Source organism: Felis catus, chromosome A1 (assembly GCF_018350175.1).
Source record: "Felis catus isolate Fca126 chromosome A1, F.catus_Fca126_mat1.0, whole genome shotgun sequence".
NCBI classification, from domain to species: domain Eukaryota; kingdom Metazoa; phylum Chordata; class Mammalia; order Carnivora; family Felidae; genus Felis; species Felis catus.
This window is the reverse complement of record NC_058368.1, coordinates 123,685,480-123,712,290: the sequence shown is the minus strand read 5'-3', so window position 1 is coordinate 123,712,290 and position 26,811 is coordinate 123,685,480. Positions and strand designations below refer to the sequence as shown.

At 38.5% G+C, this 26,811-nt stretch overlaps 1 protein-coding gene across 4 annotated transcripts in view; it reads left to right on the top strand.

The window, feature by feature from the left end:
- The window catches only part of PLPP1 (phospholipid phosphatase 1), a 90,398-nt gene that overhangs the window by 58,686 nt on the left and 4,901 nt on the right, over nt 1-26,811 (top strand). For all 4 annotated transcript variants that reach the window (XM_003980965.6, XM_003980966.6, XM_019834145.3 and 1 more), the window contains exons 3-4: nt 2,375-2,655; nt 20,077-20,134. In XM_003980965.6, the coding sequence (XP_003981014.1) occupies nt 2,375-2,655; nt 20,077-20,134 (339 nt within the window). The remainder of the gene's footprint in view (nt 1-2,374; nt 2,656-20,076; nt 20,135-26,811) is intronic.

The following is a 26,811-nucleotide window of genomic DNA, read 5'->3' as shown; positions in this document are numbered from 1 at the left end:
TTTTAAAGGCGATGGTGAGAAAATAGTGTGGCGCATAGGTTATTTTGAAATGACTGAATCACATGTATTTAGGTAATTATTAGCTTTGATCTTTCAGAGTATTTGGTTTTAGTCCCCCAAACTTATCTTTATTTCTTTAATAATTTATCATATCTTTGGAGTATAAATAATGTGTAACAAGTGATCCCAGCTCTAAAGTAAGACTACAGTTAGCTTAGGTGTGGACTTCAAAAGGCTAAGCATTGGCATAAATGGTTCAAAGGGCAGAATAACATATTAAAATGAAACAAACATGGCTGTCATGTGTAGTGAAATGCACAGACACATCCCAACATTTAATTTGGAAAATCAGTTTAGAACTCGTCTATTTCCCTCAGTTAAGATAGAGGGCATAATAAAAAATGATGTACACTAGCCTAGTGTTTGTCAGCTTTAGTGTCCCTCTGCCCTTTCCCACCATTTAGGGTTAAGTTTCAGCTTACACTACTTCTGTGAATCAGTTTGTCATCTGTGCCCAGTACTCTGAATTCTCCTAGTGAGCTGACTTGCTGTCATCAGTGTCAAGACCAGGGTTTGGGTGGTCCTAAAAAATGATCATCATGCCTAGGAAGACTCCCAAAGATCAAGAGTTGGAAAACAGTTGAGTGCTTATGCAGGATGAACAGCAGACAGCTGAGGTGGGGATATTTCAGCTGCTCAGATTGTGGTTGATTAATAAACTTGGTTTATATTTTAAATGATCAAAGAACAATTCCATAATGAAACATGAGAGAAGTATTTTCTTGCTGTTGATCTATCAAGGCAGTTGCTGGAATATCTTAACAGTCAGAGGAGACAGTGTATACTTTAATACGGGGCTACTGGAGGCACTTGGGGAGAACCCTAAGCAAAATTGCAGAGGTGTGGTATCCCTAGAAGTGCATATGGTTTTTCTCTCCTGAGAAAAGGATCTGATTAAGTCATTCACATTAAGCACTATAATGAGGAATGTATTTCTGTGGGGCTTAATGTTGAAACTAAGGGTGTTTACCTTTTACCCAAGAGGCAACACTTTTAATTAAAATTTATTAATCACCTGCTCTGTTTTAGGCCACCGTGGTGGTATTGGCTTTCTATTCAATGACTAAAACTTCGTTCTTGCTTTTGTACAGTTCATAGTCTACAATTCACAGTTGTTAGAGTTCTAACATTCTAATTATGGAATTCTAGGAGCCATGGAGACAGATGAAGAAATCTCTTTCAGAAGACAACCATTTATTTTACCTATGATAAGGCTGACCCTGAAGATAATTGGAAATTATCTCCACTACATGGAAATGTTTGAATTTTCTGTAAAATTGTTAATGAAAATTTAAGACAAAGCCATGAAACTAGTTTGTATCTTAAGCACAACTTTGTGACTTGTGTCTCCCCACTTCGCCCAATATCAGCGAGCTGACTCTTATCATTTAACTATTTATTTTGGTCTCAAGTGGCTAGAACGTGGATTATTTTATCAGAAAGTATAAATTTTTTTATAATTTTGCCTTTCAGTATTTTTTGGATTTCTTAGGGTTTTGGTCTATGAGCTTGTCAAGGATTTGGAAGCCTTTTTATGCCTTTAAACTCACTACCAATGGCCTATGCTGACACACGCTCTACTGGAAGCGGCGGGGGGGGGGGGGGGCTTTGTTGTCTCCACTTTTAGTGCAAAACAAAGTCAGTGAAAAATAAAGAGGAAAGAGTCACTTGAAATATTTTCTTGGAGAAGGAGACCATCAAATGTATGTTTGATCAGTTAATGAGACTTGCTAAGAAAGCCAGGCCTACAAGTCTGTAGAGGCAGGACTGGGAGGCTGTGTGTCAGCTGATCTCTGCCCTCTGTACCCTTTGGCCTCCATGTTAGACCTCTGCTTTTATATTAGTTTACTCCCTGAAAGTATTTTACTTTTTAAAATATGATGGATGTGTTTGATTCAGAGGAATGTTTGATAAAAATGAAGACTGCCAGAAAAAGTACTATATAAGGGATATTCTAATTGGGGAAGTTTGTCTTCTTTTAACAAACCATGGTTTTTGTTCTCTGTGATACATCATTGCGTATTAAAACTCACTGTATTTGAGTACAAGAAAAAAAGTAAGATCGTATTGTTTCAGGTAGAGTTTGAAATTGTTTTGGCCATTGCTTTTTAAGCAGTATCCACAATTCATCTAGCACCTTTTTTCATGGTTTAGAATTAGCTATCCTAACTGACTCTCCATTTGCAAATGGAAAAAAAAAAAGGTGGTGTTTTGAAAATAAAGATTTTATTGTGATTTATCATTTTCTATTTTTTATTTTGCTTAAAGTGCCTGGTTCCTGCTTTAACATACTATTTTTCTGTTTGTTTTTCAGATGATTGTTGGAGAAGCCCTGTCTGTTTATTATAACCTCTTGCACTCGAATTCCTTTATCAGGAATAACTACATAGCCACTATTTACAAAGCCATTGGAACATTTTTATTTGGTGCAGCTGCTAGTCAGTCCCTGACTGACATTGCCAAGTATTCAATAGGCAGACTGCGGCCTCACTTCTTGGATGTTTGTGACCCAGATTGGTCAAAAATCAACTGCAGTGCTGGTTATATTGAAAACTACATATGTCGAGGGAATGCACAAAAAGTGAAGGAGGGCAGGTGCGTGTTAAATCCTTAATGTTTGTTTTATCTTGTGTATTCTTGGGAAATAAGGTTCCAGAAACTGGAGATGTTAGCCACTAGCTTAAAGAGAGAACTAGTGTAGTTACTGGGACGTGAATTGAGACCATTTTTTGACCTATTATCTTATTCTTTTTTCCCCATTTTTGCCCTACCTTCTATTTAAGAGCATTTTAATGCAAGTCTTTGCATGTCCAATGAATAATAATGTAAAATGAACTTGGTATGTCATATAGTTCAGGACCAGCAAACTTTTTCTTAAGGCACCAGGCAGTAAATATTTTAGGTTTTGTGGGCCATTTGCTTAATTTGACAGCTGTCCAGCCGTACTGTTGTACCAGGAAAAACCCATCACAGACAATCCTTGAACTAATGGCTTTGGTTATATTCCAATAAAAGTTTATTAACAGAAACAGTGGCTGCTCCAGGGGTTATAGTTTGCTGACTTTTGATGAAGTCCAGTTGTGTATTAAGTTCTGCTCAGTCTCTTAGTATTTTTCGAGAATATTTTTATAAGGACACTTTATATCTTGACAGCTTTTGGTCTTAGGGTTGCCTTCTTTTAATATCCTTCGTGGGCTCCTTTCTATACCTGGAGCACTGTTAGTCATGAATGAAATAGATGTGTGGAACCCAAAAGGTCCAATTCTTTTAATGTATAGATGAGGAAACGGAGGCCCAGTAACATTAAATAAAATCACTAATTAGTAGGAGAGCCAGTTTCCCATCTCAAGTCTCAGCATTGTCACCTTTATTTTTTCTATATGGTTGACCTTGTAATTTTAAAGTAGCTATCACTTTATGTTAGTTATTCATCATCCAACAAAGACTTTTCTCTGGGTAAAACATCCTTTGTTTCTCATATATGATTCTCAGACGTTTTATTATCCCTGTTGGTTCTCTTATAAGCTACACAGGCCTTATAGTAGCTCCTAATTTTTACATTTAGTAGGGATGAAAAAACACTTTACTTAACTAAGAGTATACACTGTGCTGTGTGCAGGAGATTCAGCAGTGAACTAGAAGGCTGTGGTTCTCATCTTCCTGGAGCTTAGTCTAGCATGGAGGACTTATATTAAACAAGTGATGGCAGTGGAAGAGAACCTCCTTGTTGATAATGAGGCCAGAGAATAGAGAGGCTATTGAATGGCAAGCTTTGAGGTGATCATAGGAGGACTGATACAGGGGTATAAAGTCCTAATGAATGAAGGAGGGAGAAGTGACTAATGCAGTAGGGAATTGAGAAGTAGATAGTAGAAAGTAGTATTGTTGAATTTACGTAAGCAAGCATTTTTATGAGGGCTAGAGGAAGAATGGTGCAGAAATGGCTTTGAGGAGTAATGAAATTACCAATACCAGCCCTGGGCTCTTAGGGTGTGAGATGTGGAAATCTCATTCTCTGCTCTGAAAGCACTATAGTGTCTGAGGGAAAGTTCTCAGATTTAATGACTAGGAGATTAAGCGACCTTTGGTGAAGAGTTTGAAGACCCAGGGAAATACAGAGGACTATCCATGCTTGTCTCTCTAATATCTCTCCTGCATAGAAAAACTCTAATGTTTTCTCTTGGCCAGGGGATTCAAGAAAGTCACCAGGTAATAAGGGTTTACCTAAACTCCAGAAAATACCATTATAAATGATTCTTAAAGGACACAGACTCTTCAGACATGTACTGTTTCTCTGGTTCAGGGGAATAAATCTTGGCTGAAAATTTTCTTGTAACAATATGTCTTTTTTGTAAATTTTTTTAAATGTTTATTTTTGAGAAAGAGAGCACAAGGTGGGGGGAGGGGCAGAGAGAGAGGGGGAGACACAGAATCTGAAGGAGGCTCCAGGCTCTGAGCTGACAGCACAAAGCCTGACACAGGGCTCGAAACCCACGAACCACAATATCATGACCTGAGCTGAAGCCAGATGCTCAATTGACTGAGTCACCCAGCACCCCTGTAACACAACAATATATCTTATTGGGAGGTTTTTCTTTCTTATATAAGCCATTTGGACAAAATGTGAAATAATATAATTTATTTTAAATAGCATAAAAGTAATTACATTTTTCAGTCTATACATGTCCAATTATGTATCTCTTCCTAATGTATCTAAATTGGCCAGCATGTACCATTATACTCTGATGACTTAAGTACATGTAGGTTTTTTAACACTTTACCCTTTAAAGTTTCTTCAGCAACCCACATTTTGAATGAGAAGATCTGTTGGTAAGCTTTCGGGCTCTGAAATAAGGAAAATCAAACCTAGAAATGAAATTTTAAGAAAATTTTTGTGTGTTCTGAGAAAAATGTGATTTCCATTAATGTTTCCAGCATAATTTAGGTGTTGCTGCAGTTTCAGAGCTTTGTAACATTGGTGCATAACTGTGGCTTTGCTTTGCTATTCTATTGTGGAGCATAATTTGGTTGAATTCAGGCTTTCCTATTGCTTTTGTTGAATTTTACAAGTCAGGATGCCAAAAACACAAAAACATTTCAGTCTAGACATTGTCTGTAATATATTAGGATTATAGTATAATTTCCTTTAATATATTTCTCTACACAGCCTGCCCCCTGTACTTTTAATTATAAAATTATAATGCTTAACGTTGGAGAGAAGGGAACATAAGCACCCGAAATGAGTCATTTTTGTTGACAATAAATGAGTCACAGTTACATCTAGGGGTAAGGGTACTCTTCTACAATTTTGGCTTTTGGTCTTGATTTTTTCCCCATTTGTTCTCTTATTTTCTTCTGTTCCCTTCTACTCCTTCTGCCCTTCCTGCCTGTTTGCACGGTCTTGTGGTCTCATATCACTGATGGACTTTTACCAGGCTTCATTTGTGGCCTTGGATCCTAAACATAGAAGTGAGAACATAAATGGACTATAGTGGAATACTTACTCATTGTAATATCCAGAGAACTTCTTTTCATTTAAATTTAAATATTAAATTTAAAATTAATACCTAGGGATTTCCTATAAATGAAAAGGGGCTATACTTGTAACTGTGGGACATGCAGCTGCCATTGCTTATGCCAAAGAGAATAGCATTACTTTAAGTCTGTGAAAAGAAATTACTCAAGAGCCCAGGTAGTTCAGACCTGTAGCACTCTGCCCAGGTGAAGATTCTCTTCAGAGAATCCTAAGGAGTTGCTCTCAAAGAGAATCTTTAGACCAATGGCTCTTAAATGTTAGTAATTTATTAGAATCACCGGGAGGGCTTGTTAAACTACAGATTTCTAGGTTTCATCATCAGGTGTTTAATTCTTGAAGTGGAGGTGGAGGCTGAGAAGATGTGTTTCTAACACACTCCCAGAGGCTGCTGTGTCTGTGGTTAATCTCAGGACCACACTTTGTGAACCAGTGCCTTATATCCCCTGGATGGTGGGAACACAAGCTCGCATGACATTTGTTATCTCAGGATGTAATGCAAGGTGAATTTCAGATTGTGTACAACTAGCTTTGTTACTGAATGATCTATCACTGGCCACTAACTCAGGGAATGAGTGGGTGAGCCCTGGTGCTACTGGGGCGGATTGTTCTGTGCCAGGAACCCCAGGGGGGCTGGACAGCTCCTGGCTAGGTTTGCCAACACTGACCTCTCTGCCAGCAAGATGGACACCTACAGTGTTATAGAGAGAGGTTGGGAGCATACATGCAAGAGAGCAGGCAGGGAACACGTGATTGTGGGTTGTGGTCAGTATAGGTTCAGCCCATGATCCATGGGCAGGGAAGGGGACGAGTGGGGTATGGTCATTCTGTTGCTATCAAGGCTTTTCTGGTCTGGCGGTTGGGCTATTCAGGTCTTTGCAAAATGTCTTTGTCAGTGACTTAAGAAAGTGTGGTTAGAAATAAGCACTGTGGCTTTTCATTAGAGCATCAGTTAATTGGTCTTATCTATTTCTGGTTTTAACAGTTGGGCTGTATAGTGGAGCAAGAGAGCTCACTAACAGCTGCTCTATTTGTGATAATACAGTATAGAAACTGTTGTTTTTAAGAGATGCACTTCTCTTTTCTGGCTTTATTTATTAAAAAAATATTTTTTTTAATGTTTGTTTATTTTTGAGAAAGGGAGAGCATGAACGGGGCAGGGGCAGAGAGAGAGGAAGACAGAAGATCTGAAGCAGGCTCTGTGCTAACAGCAGAGAGCCTGATGGGGGCTAGAACCCAGGAACTGTGAGATTATGACCTGAGCCAAAATCTGACCGTCAACCAACTGAGCCACCCAGGTGCCCCTTTTGGCTTTTATTTAAATTACATTTGCTTAAGCATAGCCTCAGTGTTCCTGATCATTTCTGAGTGACTGGTCTTTGGCTATATAAATCAGATGTTCAGTACAAAGTCATTTCTTTTGGATTATGGCCACTTTATATTACGTAGATGTTTACTCGTGATATGTTTGGTCGAATGTGAGACATAATTTTCCTTTTGTCTTTCTTTTAAAGCAACCCCCATGCAGGTAAATAAAGGTAAATTTTGAGGGAGTGCCTCAGTAGTGAAAACCCATTATAATTAGACTGATTAGCTGTGGTATAAAGTATCTGGTAAAACCTGCTTTACACTCTGAGAGAATGGCTTCTTCTGTGTGGTCTAATTGTAGACATTACAGGATAGTTTATCTTTCAGAATAATTCAGGTTTATCTATACTTCTCATGTGTATCAGTAACCTAGAAGACAGCCTTTGTCTTCGTCTTATATCTACATGGTAAAAGCAATATATAGAATAAAAGAAGGAATGATTAAAACAAATTTTTTTTAAGTTTATTCATTTATCTTGAGAGAGAGAAAGTACAAGCGAGGAAGAGCCAAAGAAAGAGGGGGAGAGAGAGAATCCTAAGCAGGCTCCATACTGACAGCACAGAGCCCAAGGGGCTCGAACTTGGCAGACCACGAGATCATGACCTGAGCAGAGACTAAGGCTTAACCTACTGAGCCACCAGGTGCCCTGAAAGAGGGGATGATTTTAAAAGATCCTCCACTCTGTGAAAGGACATTAGGTATTAGTGCATTTAAAAGGAGAGTGACTTCAAGGCCAGCACCTCTTTCCTGCCACCTCCTCTGTTCTGAATGTTAGTATGTGATACTTTCCGTTGTAGCTGTGACTATTACCTCACTCTCACACTGACTCTTTTTGCCCCACTGTTTCTTTTTTTTTTTCTTTCTTTTTTTAATGTTTATTTATTTTTGAGAGAGAGTGTGAACAGGGGAGGGGCAGAGAGAGAGGGAGACACAGAATCCAAAGCAGGTGCCAGGCTCCCAGCTGTCAGCACAGAGCCCGATGCAGGGCTTGAATCCATGAACTGTGAGATCATGACCTGAGCCAAAGTGGGATGCTTAACCGACTGAGCCACCGGCCATCCTAAGCCCCATTGTTTCTTACACTTTAGTCACATTGGAATCACATGGAGGGTTTGTTAAATACATAGAGCTGGGCCTCAGCCCTAAAGTTTCTCATTCAGTGGGTCTGGGGTGGAGCCCAAGAATTTTCATTCCCCAAACCTTCCCCGATGGTGCTGTGGATCCTAATCTGCGTATCACGGCTTCAGCCTATCTCTGAAGTTACTAATTTCAACTACTAATTAGTCCTAGTCATTGTGGAAGCTACCAAGGTGTGCAAGTTGCTCTCGTGGTGTTGCGCAGGGGCTGCTACATGTTTGGAGATTATGTGTGTGATAGAATGGATACAGGCTTGAAGGTGTAAAGATAAAACCCTCAATGAAATCAGAGGGTAGTCATACCACTTCTAGTAGAGGAGGCAATTTGGAGGGTAAGGTTTGAATGTGTAGAATTAGGGTGGGGTATGTATTCAGGTCCAGGAGTGACATGATCAGAGTCAGGCAGGCAGGATTAGGGTATATAGGCAATATTTTAGTAGACTTAATCTACTGGTATCATTTTAAAAGGGGGTTTTGTTTGTCAGTTGTTAATTTATAAGGGCAATCTGGGGCATTTAAGGCTAAGGAAACTTTTACTTTGTTCAGAAATAAAAACAAAGTTACACAACAAGATACCTAGTTAAATAGCTAAATATATTCTTACACATAATTTTGATTTAGCCTGTGTTGCATTTATGCATCCCATATAATTTTGTTTTAGTGTGGAATAAAAGCAAAAGATTTTTTCTCCCTTAAGATTTAATTTGGTGTCTGAATCTCTTTTATGAATGCAGAATTAGTTGCCTTGACATGTGACTTTATTTTGATTGACGTGCATACTTGCAAAGATAAGATCCCTTCTTTACGTTTAGTGACTTCCTACCACGATTTATTGGTAGATATATGTACGTCATAATGTATTTTAAAAACAGCCCTACCACCCCCAAAACTAGTAACAGTCATGCCATCCACTTTGCCCTTTTTAAATGGTAATTTAGAGAATTAATTATGAACAAATATATCAGCTTTGGGTGCTTTGCGAAATTGTCCTTGGATTTTCTTCTTAGTTTTTGAGTTAGAATGTAGGAGGCAGTGGATATATTAAGATGAAAGAAATTCTTAGGTTTTGATAAATCAAGCAGTGCTGTGCATTAAATATTAAAAGGTTACTAACTCACATGAACACATCATCAGCTGATTATTTTATCTTGATGCTTTGTACCTTCAGCCCTCAACAAGTACAAAAAGATCAAAATCATACTGTGCATATTCTTGATGCTTTGTACCTTCACCTTAGAACTCTTGAATTCCACATTGTCAGCTTTGAAATATGAAAAAAAAAGTTTCATAGATATATTAGTGAGTACTTTTTCCAGATTAAAATATAATGATAAATCTCATAGATGGAGTGGTGTAAAGCTTGAGTTTCCATGCAGAATAAATGTGAACAACATGCATTAAGTATTTGAATTTTATTAGAAAATAAGTATTTTTATTGAGAGGTTAGGATGTGAGTTGCATTTTTGAATAGTAAAACAAGCATGACTTTGGGGTTGTGTTGGCTTATAATTCAGAGATCACTGAAATCTTTCTTCATGTGATTCTTTCTTTAAAAAATTATTTAATTTTAATTTTTAAAGAGAGAGACTGTGGGGAGAGGGAGAAAGAATCTTAAGCAGGTTCTGCGCTGAGCGTGGATAACTATGTGGTGCTCCGTCCCACAACGCTGGGACCATGACCTGACCCACAGTCAGGAGTCAGACACTCAACTGACTGAGCCACTCAGGTACCCCTTTTCGTGTGCTTCTTAAAGAAAACAGTATTTTTCTGTTTTAAGTAGCTTTTGTATTAAGGCAACAGGAAGACAGGAAAAGCATCAGCATTGGTTTGATGTGACTATCTCCACAAAGTGTCCAAACTACTGACTTAATCTTAAGAGTATTCCTACTCAGTAAGTTCAAAATTATCTTTTTTCTCATTCCTCTCCCTTTGTCGTTCAAAGAGTGGTCCTCTGCTCTGATCAGCAGGATGGACATCCCCTGTGAGCTTGGTAGAGAGGCGTAATCTTGGACCTCACTGCTGGCTGACTCAACAAACCTTATTTTATGTAATAAATGAACTTATATATGCACTCAAGCAAGATTATAGGATTGGTTAACCTTTTTCTTTTGTGTTTGTATCCTGTTAACCATTATTTTTTTTCTTATATAATCTATTGCAACTGTAGTGTTTTGCTTCTGAGGTATTGTTTGGAAATTTATGAAGATGGGGAGCTTTCAGAATTTTTGGTTTATTGATGGATAGAAATGAATCCTTTAAAAATGGAAAAAATCTTCCTCCAGGCAGTGGAAAGTAGGATTCAGACAATATCTAAAACCCTTCCCTTACTCGTCATCCTTGTTTTTCTTTCGTGAATGTTCTTTTCTAAATAAAATTTTTAAAGGTTTTATTTTTAAGTAATCTCTACACCCAGTGTGGAGCTTGAACCCATAACCCTGAGATCAAGAGTTCCATGCTCTACCTACTGAGCCAGCCAGGTGCCCCTGAGAATGTTTTTAAAACTTAATTGTTTTTTTTAATTAACAGCAGAATATATCTGTTACTTCTTCATTTGTGGATATCATTTGTTCCACTAATCCAACTGCCTTTGTTCATAATGTAAAAAAGATTTCTGGGCATTTTACACACATTATTAAAATGCTTGCCAGATGTATTGGGAAGAGGCCTTAGGTACACTGCATGTTTAAGCTGACACACATTGACACTGCTCACAGTTTCTTACAGAAGGGTGAAAAGAGCAGGGTATTGGATTAGACTTCCTAATTCTCCAGACCTGTGTTGATAAAGTCAGAATTTGTAACCACTGTAAGGGGAAAACCTATCAGAGGTAAGATGATAAAAGCAGATAACTTACCTCATGTGGCTTGCTGTGATTACTGGCATAGACTTAGCTAAGACATATGCAGAGATAACATATGTCCTTAGTTTTCTTTTATGCATTTTTTTACAACTCAAAACACGAGATAGTTAAGGTGTACTTCTTGGGGAGTCATTAACCCTCTTGGTCCTTTGGTGGAGGTGGACATCAGGGGAGGCAGGGGAGGTAGATTTGTTTGTGACATTTAAAATATGAAAAGTAAAAAAAAATAAAACATGAAAAGTAAGAATTTTATATTTTCTGGCATAACTACATAAAAATCCATTTATCATCAAGACATTAGATTCAGTTTTAGCTTAAAAAATGTATTGAGCACATACTTTATAATTTATGGTTGATGTAACAGTACTGGGTGTTAGGGCTACAACATATAGTAAGATGGGATCTTCGGTGCACCTGGGTGGCCCAGTCATTTGAGCATCTGACTCTCGATTTCAGCTCAGGTCATGATCCCATGGTCGTGAGATGGAGCCACGCATTGGGCTCCACACTGAATGTGGAGCCTGCTTAAGATTCATTCTCTCTCTCTCTCTCTCTCTCTCTCTCTCTCTCTCTCTCTCTCTCCCTCTCCCTCTCCCTCTCCCTCTCTCCCTCTCTCCCCCCCCCTCCCCCGTTGTCACATACACTCTCTCTCAAATAAATAATAATTTTAAAAAATAAGGAAAAAAGATGGGATCTCAGGGAGGTTGGGAATTTATCAGCAGTTTTTCTTTTGATTTGCTGTACCTTCTGAATTTTTCTAATGAACATCTGTGATAATTAAAATAAAAAACCCAGATATTCCTATTTATAAGTCTTGTCCTGTCCCTACCCAGCTTTGGGTGGAATGGAGGAAGAAAGTACTACAACAGATGATTTACTGTAGAAGGTGGATTCAGGGATAGATGTGTTCACTGATGATAGACATCTCTTTCCTTTTTGAAGAAAGGGAGATAACTTCAGCCTAGCTGCTGAAGAAAGGTTTCTTGGAGGAAATAGTGGCTGAATTGACCCTTGTGAAGTAATTATCAAAGTTGGGAGGCTCATTCCAGGCACAGTGATGAAGAAACACAGAGACCATGAAACATGGTGTATATTGGGAATTGTAAGTAGTTGGGTAGCAGATGATGATGGTTCCACAGTAGTTGGTGGGCTCAGGAAGAGTCTGTTACTCTAAATCAGCAGTTTGTGCAAGTGAAAGACCTGAAGCAGGAGAGTAAGGTGGGTGTGGTTTTGTTTTTATACTTGTAAAAAATATTCAGCTTTCCTCCACTCAGTTCTCATCTAAATATACTAACATGGGTACCTAAATATTGTATGACCTCAGCTTTGTTTTCTTCTAATGCAGAAGAACTTCAGATACTAAAGGAAGTGTGACTCTCCTGCTTTGTCCGTTGGGTAGAAAGGTTGTGTGAGAAGTGCTGTGGCACTCTGCTAGTCCTCTGGTAACACGAGCTCCAGTGCGATGTCCCCTGCTCTGTTCTAAAAGGAACGGAGAGTGACCTGTCTGGCCAGCTTCCTGTTGGGCTCTAATAATTTTATATTTGTGGGGGCTTTTCCCTTTTCTCTTGCTACTGGCAACATCCACATCAGTGCACCTCATCCTTCCTGAGCCCAGTGACAAAGAGTTAGTGGTGATTTTGTGATCTGCATTAGGGTGGGAAGTGGAGTGTGCTAGCCAGGTGGTCACAGGCTTTGCTGGCCTTCAGGTTTTCTTTTTGGGAAAGGCTTGAAAGTAGAGGTCTTGCTCGCAGTCTTGTCTCTGGCTAGCATTCTTCCCCTTTAAAAAACACCCGAGCACTTGATTTAGAACTGGCTTTTCCTTCTATCTATCTCACTCTGAAATCTACTTTTTAGTGAGGGTAGTCTTCTTTGTTCAGTGTGTTTAAAAAAAGGCGAGGGGGAGGGTAGGAGGTAGGTAAAGCATTACTAGTTGCTGGCATAGGAATGCTTCAGAGTTATGTCCTCTGTTTAATCTACCATTTGCCCTTTGTTTCCTTTTTAAGTCTTAGGTAGTGCCACTGCGGTGATTTGGAGTCTTTGTACACCAAGTCATCAATTTTTCTCTCATGCCATAGGGAACTTGTGACCTCTCTTCCCCTGGTCAGTGCACTTAAGTATGTTTTACCCTTCTGTCAGTAACCTTTGTCACAACCTAATCTCTGCTCATCGGCAGAGACACAGAGTTTCCCTGTTTAGAGTGTAGAACCATTTATGCCCCAGTCATCTGATTTTCAAGACACACCCAGTTTTACTTTATCTCAGAGTTCTCAGCAACTTCGTACTTTTTAGGGTCCTGCCTTCCATATGAGTCTCCCATAAACAGAAGACACATGATCGTTTGTTTTTAATCATCAGTTGGTTTTTTAAATCATCACTTGGTTTATTTAATCAAGAGTTTAAAATACCCTGTACACATACGAATTGTGTCCTGCTTTCTCCCCTTTTTTCCTTTCTCACAGTCCTGCTGGTTTCTCTCCTTTAAGGTTCATGATGTGATATCTACAGATATTAATTAGATTGTTTGGTATATGGTTCACTGATGTTAGTGGCTCTGAAGTGGTATTTGATGCTGATGCATTAATATTAATGAATAAAATAGGATACTCACATCTGTTTTATTTCAGATAGGCATGTCACTTTAATATAATATGGCTTGGTTAAAATTGATGCCATATAAATTCATTGTAGCTTTAAATGGAAATATAGTAAAAATCATTGTAAAAAATAACTCAAGAAATAGATGACAGTTTTTGCTGCTGTGAAATAATTTCTCAGTTTCTGATTGGTTCAAGCAGATAAGATGAATTTACCTGATTTTTGCTGTATTTTACTTAAATTAATTTTGGTTGGGACCATCTTATATTCTTTTGCCATTTATTACCTTAATCTTTGTCTCTGTAACCTTTGGGGGAGAGATATCCTATGGTTCTTGTATTTCTAGACATCTCTAGAAATCTGATTTTTTAAGAAAATTTCCCCCCTTCCAAACACATGTATCAAAATCACATGTTTATTGGCTCTGTTACTTGTAATAACCAGAGTTCATATGCTGAATTTCAGTGGTATGAAATTATGTGCAAATACGTTTCTAGAAACACTTGTGATATTTAAAAATACACATAAATGTCAAGACATTTCATTGAGAGATGTGAGAACAAGCTTCCAGGGCTCAGGTCACTGCTGGGCTCTGGGCGTGAATGTGAAGGCGCGGTGCGTGTGCTCAGACACTGCTGCTTGGGGAGAGGAGTTTGGGTGCATGCATGAGTGTTTGGTGTGGAAGAGGTTTGTAGGAAATGTGTAAGCAGGCATATCAGATATTTTGATTATCATTGTTTGTATTTATATATAAAATATAAATATATGTAAAAATATAAATGTGTGTTGTGTGTTTGTGTGTGTGTGTGTGTGTGTGTGTGTATGTAAATAATCCCTGTAATACCAGCTTGTATTGTCTGGTAATATTACTGTATTATTACAGTATTACTGTATTACTGTATACACAATATTACTGTATTATTACAGTAATATTATCACTGTAAAATGGGAAAGATTAAAAAAAATTTTTTTTTAATGTTTATTATTAAGAGACAGACAGACACAGAGCACGAGCAGGGGAGGGGCTGAGAGATGGAGAGACATAGAATCTGAAGCAGGCTCTAGGCTCTGAGCCTGACAGAGCCTGACACGGGGCTCGAACTCACAAACTGCGAGATCATGACCCGAGCCAAAGTCGGACGCCCAACCGACTGAGCCACCCAGGTGCCCCTGGGAAAGATTTTTTTTAATCTCCATGTGATTCCTTTCCCTATGACAGTTTGTATGTCCTTGTTTTTCTGTGTATTGTTACATTAAATGTGAAGGTGTACGTTTTATATGGTGTAAATAAATGACATATTTTAAAATGTGCCCTGGAGATAATTTGTCAGTTCACATAGAGTTAATTTAATTCATTTTAGCTAACTTAGAGTATTCAGAAGAATAGTGATAGAACCATTGTCTTCGAGTTGGTGTAGCTGTGTTGCAGCAAACATCTTTGCACTCATGCATGTTTTGCTGGCATAGATGCCCTCAAGTGGAATTACTGAGTGGAAAAATAGGGTGGGTTTACATACAGATAGATATTGTCAAATCACCCTTTGAAAAGTGTGCACTCACACCAGTGCACTGTGAGAGTCCCCATTTTCCCCATTCACTGCCTACTTGACTCCCCTGGTATCTTAGATGTGAGATTTTTAAAGGTAACAGCCTGAGAGCTCATTACCTGAGCATTTAGCACAGCTATTGCTTGTAAAAATCCTTTTGAAATAAAGTAGTACTAATACTTGGGAAACTGTTCCTTTGTGCATTTGTTTGGGACATGTTTTAACTTTATTACAGGGTCATTCTATGTTTAAAGGTTACCGCAGAAGGGAAATTTATCATGTCCTTCAAGTTAATTTGCTATTGTGTACACTTTGTAATCAGGAAATAACATTTGGAGAAAATGCCTCATGTTGCAGTTTGACTTCCTTTTACTTGGCCTTTAGAGTGGACAAAGGACAAATTAGTATTCTCTTAAAATAATTTACACATTGACATTTGGTTTTTCATAGATTATCTAAGTTCTTCTTTACATCTTAACTTCACACAAGTTGCCCCGTGTAAGCTTGTACTCCTGTTCTTTCTAATGACTGCTCCCAGGATCCCTCAGGAGATGGCAGGATCAGTGCTGCCTCTGGGTCTACCCTGCCTTCCATAGGAGTGGGATCATGGCACAGTGGGAAAGAGTTGTGAGGACTCAGATTTAAGCTTCAAAGTGATGTGATTTTTGAGCCAGTTAATGAACCTCTGGGAGGTTCAGGGTCTCTATGTACAAAATAGGATTGACAGCCCCCACCATGGGGATTTTTATAGAGTGGAAATACTGTGTATTAAACACCTGCACATAGAAGGTACTAGTAGCTAGTGAAGTGGTGGAATAGTAATAATTGGAAACATTTATGAGCATTGACCCCTTTGTAATGAAAAACAAACTCTTTTTGCCAAAGTATATGTGTCCTAGTAAAGTAGCTGATACTAGATAACATTTTATTAGTCCTCATTATTGTTTTAAAAAAGCCTGCCTCTATTTCTGGCCATATGGAGGATTAGAAATACTGATAGACTTACATGTGCTGGGTAGTATATTACACCACATATGCATATGTTGGTATGTATTCTGTATTAAAACATATATAAACATAAATAAATAAATCTTTTTAATAAATAGCCATGCTTATGAGAAAGTAAAGGAATTTTCCTGAGGTTGGGATTTGTTAATGCTGTAAACCTTATATGTGCCCTGAAATTATGTGCCACTTTCTGGTAGCCTAGACTGAGTTTGGATGGGCTCTGAACATGGGGCCCAAGAGATAAAGGCTGAGGCCAGTGCAGTGTGGACAGAGGGGAGACTCCGGGATAATTTAAGGACTCCCAAAGGGCAACATCCTCCTGGGGGGTAGGGGGGCTGTCAGAAATAATTTTAACTAGAGGGCCACAGTCACACTGTTCTGGGGCCAGAATTCATACTATGTATGTGGCTTTAAAAAAAAAAAAAAGAATTTTAAAATGGATTGGTAGTGAACCCATCAGGAGAGAACAAACATCTGTGGAAGAACTCTTTTTAAACCAAGGCCTCTACGATCCCCACAGATAGAGTTCCAAGGACACGAGCTCATAAGAATGAACATCCATAGAAGAAAACTATGCTGAGAGTCAGGAGATAAGACAAACTACAGAAGTTGTCTACTGTGTATAAATAAGATAAGACAAACTAAATAAGTTTGTCTACTGTGTATAAATAAGAGGTTGAGAATATAATGTAGGATAAAGAGTGGAAAATGACCATAGGTTTGAAAAAGAACCAAAGGGATCTTTTATAAATGATACATAGTAATGTAAATAAATAGACTGGTTAAGCACATTAGACACAGTGAAAGGGCTCAGAGCTGAAATGGAAGACAGACCAAGATTAAAAGTATAAAAGAAAGGTTAAGAGATACGGAGAGATAGGATGAAAATGTGTCACATGTTGAACCTGTTGAATCTCAGAAAAAGAGAAGAGCATGGAGGAGACATAACAGTCAAAGAAAAGGTATGATGGCCGAACCCTGTTCAGCATTGGGTGAAGTATACAAATGAGAAGCCAACGAATACTAAATCAGATAAAGAAGAAGACATTCCTACTAGACATATGATCGTGAGACTGGAGAATAGTGGAGACTTTGGTGTGGAGGTGCTGGGGTCGGGGGCAGTTTCAAAGGACGGGTAACCCAGAAGGGAATGGCAGACAGATAGCTTCTATTTTAATAAAGAAGTAGAAACCAGAAGATAGTCTAATGATACCCTCAAAGTAATGAGAAAAAAAGCATTAACCTACAGTTCTGTATTCAGGAAACCCATCATTCAACGTTGAATGCAAAGTAGACATTTCAAACTAAGAGAATAGCTAAAGATATAATTGGTTTGTGCCTTTTAACTTTGGGGTGTGGGAGGAGGAAAATCTGAGGGAGGGCAAGAACATTGAGATGATTTAGGAGGTTGTGATTCAATCTCCTCATGAGCCCCAAAATGCTTCGTAAATGCCAGGTAAAAAATGAAGAAACGCTTTATGTGAGTTGCTTGCTTCTGATGACTGATACAGGTTGGATTTGGCTGTTTTTGCCTGTTTGCCAGTTGATAAGGCTGAGCATTTATGTAGATGTTGGAAAACTGAGATGGAAGAATGATGGCTTGAGGAGGGGGAGCTGACAGACACAGTAGGGGTGGATGGCTGTAAGGCTATGACTTTGGGATTCAGGCCAAGTTTAATGAGCTCTCCCAAGAGAGAGAAAATCTGAAGTTTGGCATTTGGAATAGAATCCCATTCACAGTAAGTTGTATTGTCAAGACTTGTCTACACGCTCAGTTTAATAGTCCATGCCTGAACTAGTGAAAATAGCTGCATTTCAGAATATATATATTTTTTTTCTGTAAATTTTCTTTCTGAAAAGACTTTCTTAAGCTTTGATGGAAAGCTGGTGTAGTTATTTATCTGTGTACATTCATTGGAGGAATTATAATGAAGTCAGATAGGTAGCCTAGGATTGGTGGAAATCTAAGAACAGGGTGGTGTTTGGAGGCCAGGACCAAAATCTTAAACATTTCAGTGAGGTTACTATGATGAAAACATTCTGCATTTTCACTACATTTGAGATCTTATCTTATTTTTATTATTTTTTAAAGATTTTATGTTTAATCTCTACATGCCACATGGGACTTGAACTCTCAATCCCGAGATCAAGGGTCTCGTGCTGTACTGACTTGAGCCAGCCAGGTGTTCCTAGTTTTCGGATTTTGTGAAACTACTTATAAAATTATTTGTTCATTTGTGAGTTTCAGACATAAGACCTGTATCTCCGAGCGATTCCAGTAAAGAGATGTATATGGAGTATGAAAATAATTTTATTTTTTGGTGTTTTATTCTGTTTTTAATGGTAATAAAAGTCAGTATTACCATGATCTATTTGATCACTTACTGTGGGTGAAGAAGACTTAGAGGCTTAGGTCAAATAGAGTTCTTATTTGTGTCTTTTAATCCATTTGTTGAAGTCACAGGTTATTGTTTGGCTGATTCTATACTGAATAAAATGTCTGTTTATGCACTTAGAATAAAAAACCGAAACCATTTTGTTTTCAACTAACGAAATCTGACTGAATCAGAACTCTTTAAAACTATCACATACTTTTGAATTTATGACTTTGTAGCACAGTGTACAGTGAATACTCTGAACATGAAGTCTTTGTGAAACTTTGAACTTGCTTGGCTTTGAAAACATTTCTTTGATCGTGGTTGTGTTGGCTTGATAGGATTTGACAGTCCTTGAAATTGGCTTTTATTTACTTATAGGCTCGTCAGTATAACTTACTGAAACATAAAATGTACAGAACTCTGCTCTAATTATCTGATTTAAAGTAAGGATTTGTATTGATCTGTTCTCTACAGCCAAATAGTAAGGCTAAAAGTAATTTATTTTTCTTGTTTTACATAGATTAAATTCACAATAATTATCAGATTTAATCACACAATTCCTAGCTGGTACAAGAAGTGAGAATATTCATTTTCTTAGAGATGTGTCTGATTATGAAAAAGACTATCATAATTCTTGGTAGATCATCGCCAATACAGGCTTAAGAAATCTCTCCTGCCACCCACCCTTAGTTGCATACACAGATTGACATTCTGATGTTTTAAATTCTCTTCGCTGAATCCAGGGAACCAAATTCCTTTTGAATCAAGCAAAGTGTAATAAGTAAAATACTTAAAAGCCTGCCTTTCTTGGTTTTCTTATTCTATGTAGGAAAACATCCTAATTATTTGCTTGATACATCTTTTGCATTTGCATGGAGTACTTTTACTTTGTCAGATGTGTGTGCTTGCCTTTTCTGCATCACTGGCCAGTACTATGTAAGCAGAACTTAGATCATGAATGTTAGTGAGCTTTCCCCTTTTCAAAAAGTGCCATAAAATTAAGTTTTGCAAGCATTCTGTCATTTTTAGGTGGTAAATATTCACATGTTTACAGAATATAATATTGAAAGAGGATTCATCTGGTACAGGACTGTCAGTGTATAATTTTAAAATATATGTCAAACAAAAGCACTTTGGTGGGAATTCTAAGGCAAGATGTGTGCCTGTTTAAAATGCTAAAATGCCACTTTTAATTTTTTAAAAGTGAATTTATTTTTGAAAAGGTAGTCAACTTCTGAGTGTTCCAAAGGAGGTATTACTAGTACTCAGGGACAAACTCTGCAAGTAGAAAATAAAACTTAAATCATGGTCAGTTAAGTTTATATGTCATGAAGTCAGACCATTTATACTAGTTATGGCTTGTCAGGTATTAATTGAGAATTGTTTGTCTCTACCCTGGAAGTCTCAGTAATAAGACACCCCGTCCCTCAAGACTACAATGTTTCTGTCCTAACTGTCCCTGTTCCCCACTCATCTGATTTCTAAGGTGAGGGGAAAGAGATGTACTTATTATGGCGTAAGATTTAGGATAGCAAGACTGTCATCTGCCTCTAGGAAGGAAAATTGACATTTCTCTTCTTTCTCTTCTAGATTGTCTTTTTACTCGGGCCACTCTTCATTCTCCATGTACTGCATGCTGTTCGTGGCAGTAAGTACTCTGTTTATGGGGGATTATGTACCGCATACAATTCATGTGTTCAGCCTGGGTGTCCTCTCCTGTGTGGCCACCCCTGGCATCTCATCAGCTGTGCTCCATTGCTGGCCGCAGTTGAGAGAATGGATGCCTGTGCTTCTGCCAAAGCCAGTTACAACTGTTCAGAAGTATTTTTGTCCTTCATTTAAAGGTAGCAAACGGACACAATTAGGGAGCAGGTTGTAAATTGAGAACCTTCAGGACTGTAGGGAGTCTTCACTGTTGAAGTAGGTTTTTCCTGACAGCGGTAGAAACCTAATCATCAAATCTGTAAACCTGGTGCTAAGAATTGGTTGATGTGTGCCCTCCCTTTGGGACATATTTCCTGGAACGTAGCAACACCTTCTGTGTAATCACAGCAGGTCACTGATCTGAAATACCAGGCGAAGGTGACCGCTGCTGTGATAACCTTACCCTAACTGGGAGCCCTGGCCCCCTGTGCTTGGCAGGAGGGTGCGGCAGCCTGGCCTCTTTCCTCCTGGTGGCTGCTGGGTTTAGGAGTTGAGTTTTGATTAGCTGATGTGATGGCAGTTGTTGCTTCTTTTTGAGTAGGTTTTATTTTCCTTTCACCTTCTGAAGTATTTCATTGATGGCTTTCCACGGGACTAGAAAGGTTTCGGCTCCTGGGAGAGGCAGTTGCTGCTTCAGGAGCTTTTCATGGATACGGTTTTCAGGTCCACTTCTAATTGCTAGTCCAGAAAGCAGCATGGCCATTTGCACCTGCAGTATACAAAGCTGACGGTGAAGAGTTAGAAAATATTTGCATCTACATTCTTCATATCTAGAGACAAATGTGTATCCAGAGTAGCTTTAGGAAGACCTAGCTTTAGGGCATATACAAGGAATATGTATGTATGTATGATTTGAGAGAGAGAGAGAGTAGGAGCAGGGGAGAGTGGCAGAGGGAGAGAGAAAGAATCTTAAGTAGGGCTGAATCCCACTACCCTGGGATCATAACTGGAGCTGAAATCAAGAGTTGGGCTCTCAACAGACTGAGCAACCCAGGTGCCCCTACAAGGAGTCTTTAAAGGTCAATTCAGTTGACTTATTTTTTATAATGTTCCCAGTTTCCGTCTGTCTCTGTCTCTTTCTCTCTTTATATAAAGTTAAGAACAAATTTCCAATAAATTCCAACAAAGTTCCAACAAATTTTCAACAAAATTTGTTAGAAAAACTCTTAAGAGAGGGGGAGAAGATCTTCACCCTAAAGGATCAGCTGTAACATTTAGTCTTATGAATGGACTTTTATATAGTTGTGTTCTATGTAAATTTTTTCTCCCCCTTGGTCACATTAAGTGCTATAGAAGTATTTAATGCGTACATATAAGTCCATGATATGTAATATTAAGAGTAGACTGCTGGGAGTTAATTTGGTCTCATTTAGAGAGATTTTAAAATCAATTTTTACCAGAATCCTGCTTTTATTGGAAAAACCAAATTTGAAAAGTCAAAAGAATATAAAAATTACAGATATGTGTGTTATATAAAATTCAAACCCACAATTTCACAACCATTTCAGTAGAACTAATTTTGGCTTCTTCAGGATTTCTGGATTTTAAGTCTTTTGTCTTAGGTTAATTTAATTTTGTGAGGAAGCAACAGGGTACTAATTCAGCAGAATTTAGGGCTTCTTTTTGAAAACACACACCCAAATGTTTCTGAAAACGTGCCATGAGGAATGTGACTTATTTGAAGGGAGTAACAAGAAGTACTATTCCAATATCCTCTGTTCATTTATCTTACTAGGAAAAGTTAGCATTCTTTCTAAAAGGAGCCACTGTATATTTTTCTTTTTAAATAGGGCATAGAGACAGGGGGCGATGAAGGCTAAAGCCATTAGTAGCCTGAGAAATCTTCCCAAAGCACAAGTTTGTGACTACACTGATGGCTTTTGAACGTTTGGATGTGATTTGTATGCCCACAGCCGACCTCACCAGGGTAGGTTTTGAGCTTTGTTAGGTCCTTCATCTGCATGTATCAGTATCTTTTCAGTGTTTAAGGAGAGAGACTTAATAATCTGCACCTGGGTGCTCCAGTTGGTTGGGCGCCCCACTCTTGATTTCAGCTCAGGTCACAATCTCAGGGTTGGTGGGTTCGAACAGTGTAGTTCGTCGTGGGTTCTGACTGTGCAGAGCCTTCTTAGGATTCTCTCTCTCTCCCCCTTTCTGCTTCTCCCTCTCAAAAATAAATTAACTTAAAAAATTAAAAAAAGATTAAATAAAAACTTGAAAAAATAAATACTAAGGAAATACATAAATAAATTTAAACTAAATAAATGTAAAAAAGAACAAGAAAAAAAGAATCTGAGGTTGATACAGATGATTTGCGTTGATACTACTTTAATTGTTGACTCTAGTAATCCTCATGAAGTAGAAGAGGGATGGTTGCCACCCTTTTTATAAATGGAGAAGTAGGGGCCTTGGGAGGCTATTAAGGTCTGTAAGCTCTCTACTGGTCTCTTATTAATCAGGTTCCCTTGGTTTGCTGATTCTCTGCTTGATCTTAACCCTAGTCCAATTATTTTGAAGGTCAGGTGATGACATACAACTTTTACCACCTGTTTTTAATTGTAAAGTATATTCTTAGATGTATCAGTGTCCATATCCTATAGTTTACTGTTCATCTTTGCTCCTTTGACCCTTCTCAAAATAGATGTATATTCAGTCAGATATAAACTTTTACTGAGGGCTCTTCTGTAAAATATAAAACTAATGTACAGAAGACAAAATGATTATTTAGAGGGCCTCAGTGGTAAGCCTGCTCTGTGGACACCCAGGAGCATATGAGGAGGCAAGTTAGGGCTATAAGCAGAGGGAAAATTACCGACACTGTAGTTTGGTAATTGGGTATGAGCTATTAGATATAAAGTTATAATGAAAAGTTCCAATAAATATGTTTCTCAGAGACCAAGGCCTTTCTGGAGAAGAAAGTTGGCCGGAGCAGTCGTGCACTGCATTTCACTGACTCTAAGCAGTGGAAATATTTACTTGATGTGGATGTAGGCCCAAGCTTTTATTTCAGCCCCTGAACACACAGATGGCTCCCGCTTTCCAGCTTTCACATTTATATACAACATTTAACCACTCCACCTCCTCTGCCAATTCCTTAGGCAATGACTCATCTTGTTTCCCTAGGCATCTTGGCATCATGGGCCAGTCCCAGATTTGGGTGGAGATGTACAGTCATTTAAATTCTGAGGATGGCTTTTGATAGTCAAAATTTGTCAGGAAATCCTGACACCCAGAAATTAACTTCTACTTGAAGAAGTATCTTAAGAGAAGATAATTCCTGACCATTGTTGTTCACCTCTGGCAGGCAGCCCAGCCCTGCACTTCACACAGTGCCAGTCAGCACCCATGGAAACCACCTAGGCTGGCAGGAGCATATGGCCTGGCTTCTTTGCACATAGCTAGTTTCTGTGCTTAGTGATGTCTGTTGAACTAGGCTGAATGCCAAAGATTCCAAATTTACTTGACTGTCCAGGAAAGAACCATGTTATGAGACTGTTCTTTTTTCAGTCCATATATATAAATGGAATGTATTGGAATATACTAAAGGAATGCACTAAAAAATTCTCCCAGCACTGTACTATTGAGCCTGAAATCTCAAGATTGTTTATGTCACTGTCTTTTATGAAATTCCTGTATAAATTACCATAGTGGGGGCCCAAGTACCTTAGTGTAGGTGCTTCAGCTAGACCCCCTTCCCTGCCACAGAAAGGCTTGTGTCTGGGTCTCATCACCCCCACCTGCTGTGTTTGGATAGTGTTGCCCACTTGTCTGAATCTGGCGCTTTGATTTCCTTAAGATTTGTACAACCCCTTACCTCTCACTCACCGTGTATTACCTAGTGATATTTCATGAAGATGTTTTCCAAGTTGTGAATTAATGCTGAGCATTGGGCAAGTGAACAGAGCCCAGGAACTACATGGATCTTAATTGTAACATGGGATTCTACATCTAAATTTAGGAACTCTGTGAATCCTAAAGATGGTGAAATTGAAGCCTAGAGAAGACTAAACAGAGGTCAGTCTTAGGGTATTCTCCTGGCCAGTTCTGTCATCAAATGTAGGTGGAACAATATATTGCCTGGCTTAGGCTTAGAAGCTGTATTTCAAATAAGTAGAGCAAGGAATATCTCTTTGTGTTGAACATGCTGCTGTTGGTCTAGTCCAGGAGTCGGCAGAAGATTTCAGTAAGAGGTCAGATCATAGTTAGGCTTTGTGGGCCACATGTAGTCTCAGTTGCATATTCTTCTTTTAAAAAGTCCTTTAAAATGGGGAAACTATTCTTTTTGTAGAGAGTATGATCACAAGTGGGGGAGGGACAGAGAGCGAAAGAGACAATTGCCAGCAGGCTCTGCATTCTCGCTGCTGCGGGGCTCGATCCTGATTCGGGAGATCACGACCTGAACCAAAATCAGAAGTCAGATGCTCAACCTAGTGAGCCACCCAGGCACCCCGAATGTGAAAACCATTCATAGCTTGCAAGCTGGCCCACCGACTCTAAAATTGAAAAAAGGAAAAAAAAAATAACCCTCTCATTTTAAGAATAGGTTAAGAAACTCTTGTGAGACAACAGCATTTGCAGTTAAGTGTTACAGGATCAAGGAAAGGCAAACTAAATCAGCTTCAAAAAATATTTTGATTAGCAATCAGATTTTAAAATAGCAATCTGTTTTAATAGAGTAATTAGTTTAATAGAAGCTAATATTTTTTTTAGAAATTTTAGGCAAAAAAAGGCTATATTCTACCCTTTGGGGATAATAAAATAATCAAAGAATATCAAAGTTGCATCAACAGACATTGAATTTCCTTATTCAAAAAAGATGTATATATAATAATTTTTACAAAAAAAAAAAAAAAAAGAAAAACGTGTACCTTCTAATTTTGTTCCATTGTGGCCCTGTACATTGAAAATTCCTATTTATTTTGACCAGGTCTTCATGTGCTCTATAAAACTATCATGAGGTTCTTCATAGAGATTCAGTGTTGGGTTCTCTCTGGATTAGGAGGAAGACCTCTCTGCACTTGTCAGGGAAGCATTTGCTGCCTGAATGGTAGAGTGTCTTCCTACAATCCTCTCTGGGTTTAAATATCTGGTTATATTGAGCATATCGATTCCTCTGTCCTTGTTGCCTTAAGGAATAAGAAATTGCCTTTATGAGTCTCTAGTAAGATCTCCACTAAGAAGCCCTTATTTCTTTTAAAAAATACTGGGCATAGTAACTTATTTCCATCCCATGTTCAATAGGTTTTTTGTTAAGAGTGGACACTTTATTTTTTAATTTTGTTTTTTATTTTTTAAAATTTACATCCAAATTAGCATCATTAGTGCAAAAATGATTTCAGGAGTAGATCCCTTAGTGCCCCTTACCCCTTTAGCCCATCCCCCCTCCCACAACCCCTCCTGTAAACCTCAGTTTGTTCTCCGTAATTTTAAGTCTCGTCTGTTTTGTTCCCTTCCGTTTTTATATTATTTTTGTTTCCCTTCCCTTATGTTCATCTGTTTTGTTTATCTTAAAGTCCACGTATGAGTGAAGTCATATGATTTTTGTCTTTCTCTAATTTCACTTAGCACGATACCCTCCAGTTCCATCCACATAGCTGCAAATGGCAAGATTTCATTCTTTTTTGATTGCCGAGTAATAAGAGAGGACACTTAAAAAAAAAAAAAAGATGCTGGACATTTAACCCTACATACTGGCCTATGTACAATCAGTGGTTGTACTTGATGTGCTCTAACACAGTGTGGTCAGGTTCAAATAATAGTTCCCCTGCTGCAGACAGGGAGGAATAGAGATAGGCCTCACTGGTTTCCTTTTGAGCCCTGAGGTTGATTTCCGCTCCAAGTCCTCCTGTGGTATATAGGTCTATCCTGCCTTTTTCAATAGATGAAAATGGGGGCAGGGAGCAGTGTAAAGGTTAGTTAAGTGTAGGATAGATCTTTGCTTTTCCTATAAGTACTTATTTATGCTGTTTGTGCCTTATGGAAACCCACATGCCTCCTGCTTTTTCCTCGATGTGACAGCAGGGGTGACCCTAGTGGTAGGCTCACGTGTTCCTTCAACAAACACGACTGTTGTCTTTGCTTCTGGGGAGTACTTCCTTGACCAACTACACCAGCTGCAGGTTATGTCTTTCAGGTAGAAAAGGTTTGGCCTTTTCTACCCTTTCTCATATTTCTAGTAGTGAACTTTCCACTTTGGAGCTTCCTTCACCAGAAAGTTGGATGTTTAGGATCAGGAGGGATCCAGAGGCTTAGAATCTCCCACCAGCTGACCTAAATACTCATTGGCCAGGTGAGGCCAAACTGCACCACTCTCAGAGAAGAATCAGAATGGGCCAGAGGAGACTGAAGGAGATGGTAGATAACTATTTGGCTTATGGTAGAGGCTCACACCTTATAGTGTATGTAGAAAGAAGTCATGGAAGTAAATCCTGTGCTTAGTGCCAGACTTCTCTTTCAATGGACATTTAATGGACTCTTTCAATGTCCACTTCAGTGGACATTTAATGTTTGTTTTCATGCGTTTTCTTGCTACTTGAACCCATGTGTATAAACATGGTTTTCCTTTTCAAATTGAAACTTACCTATTTAAAAAGTGAAATTTTATCATTTGAGTCAGAATCC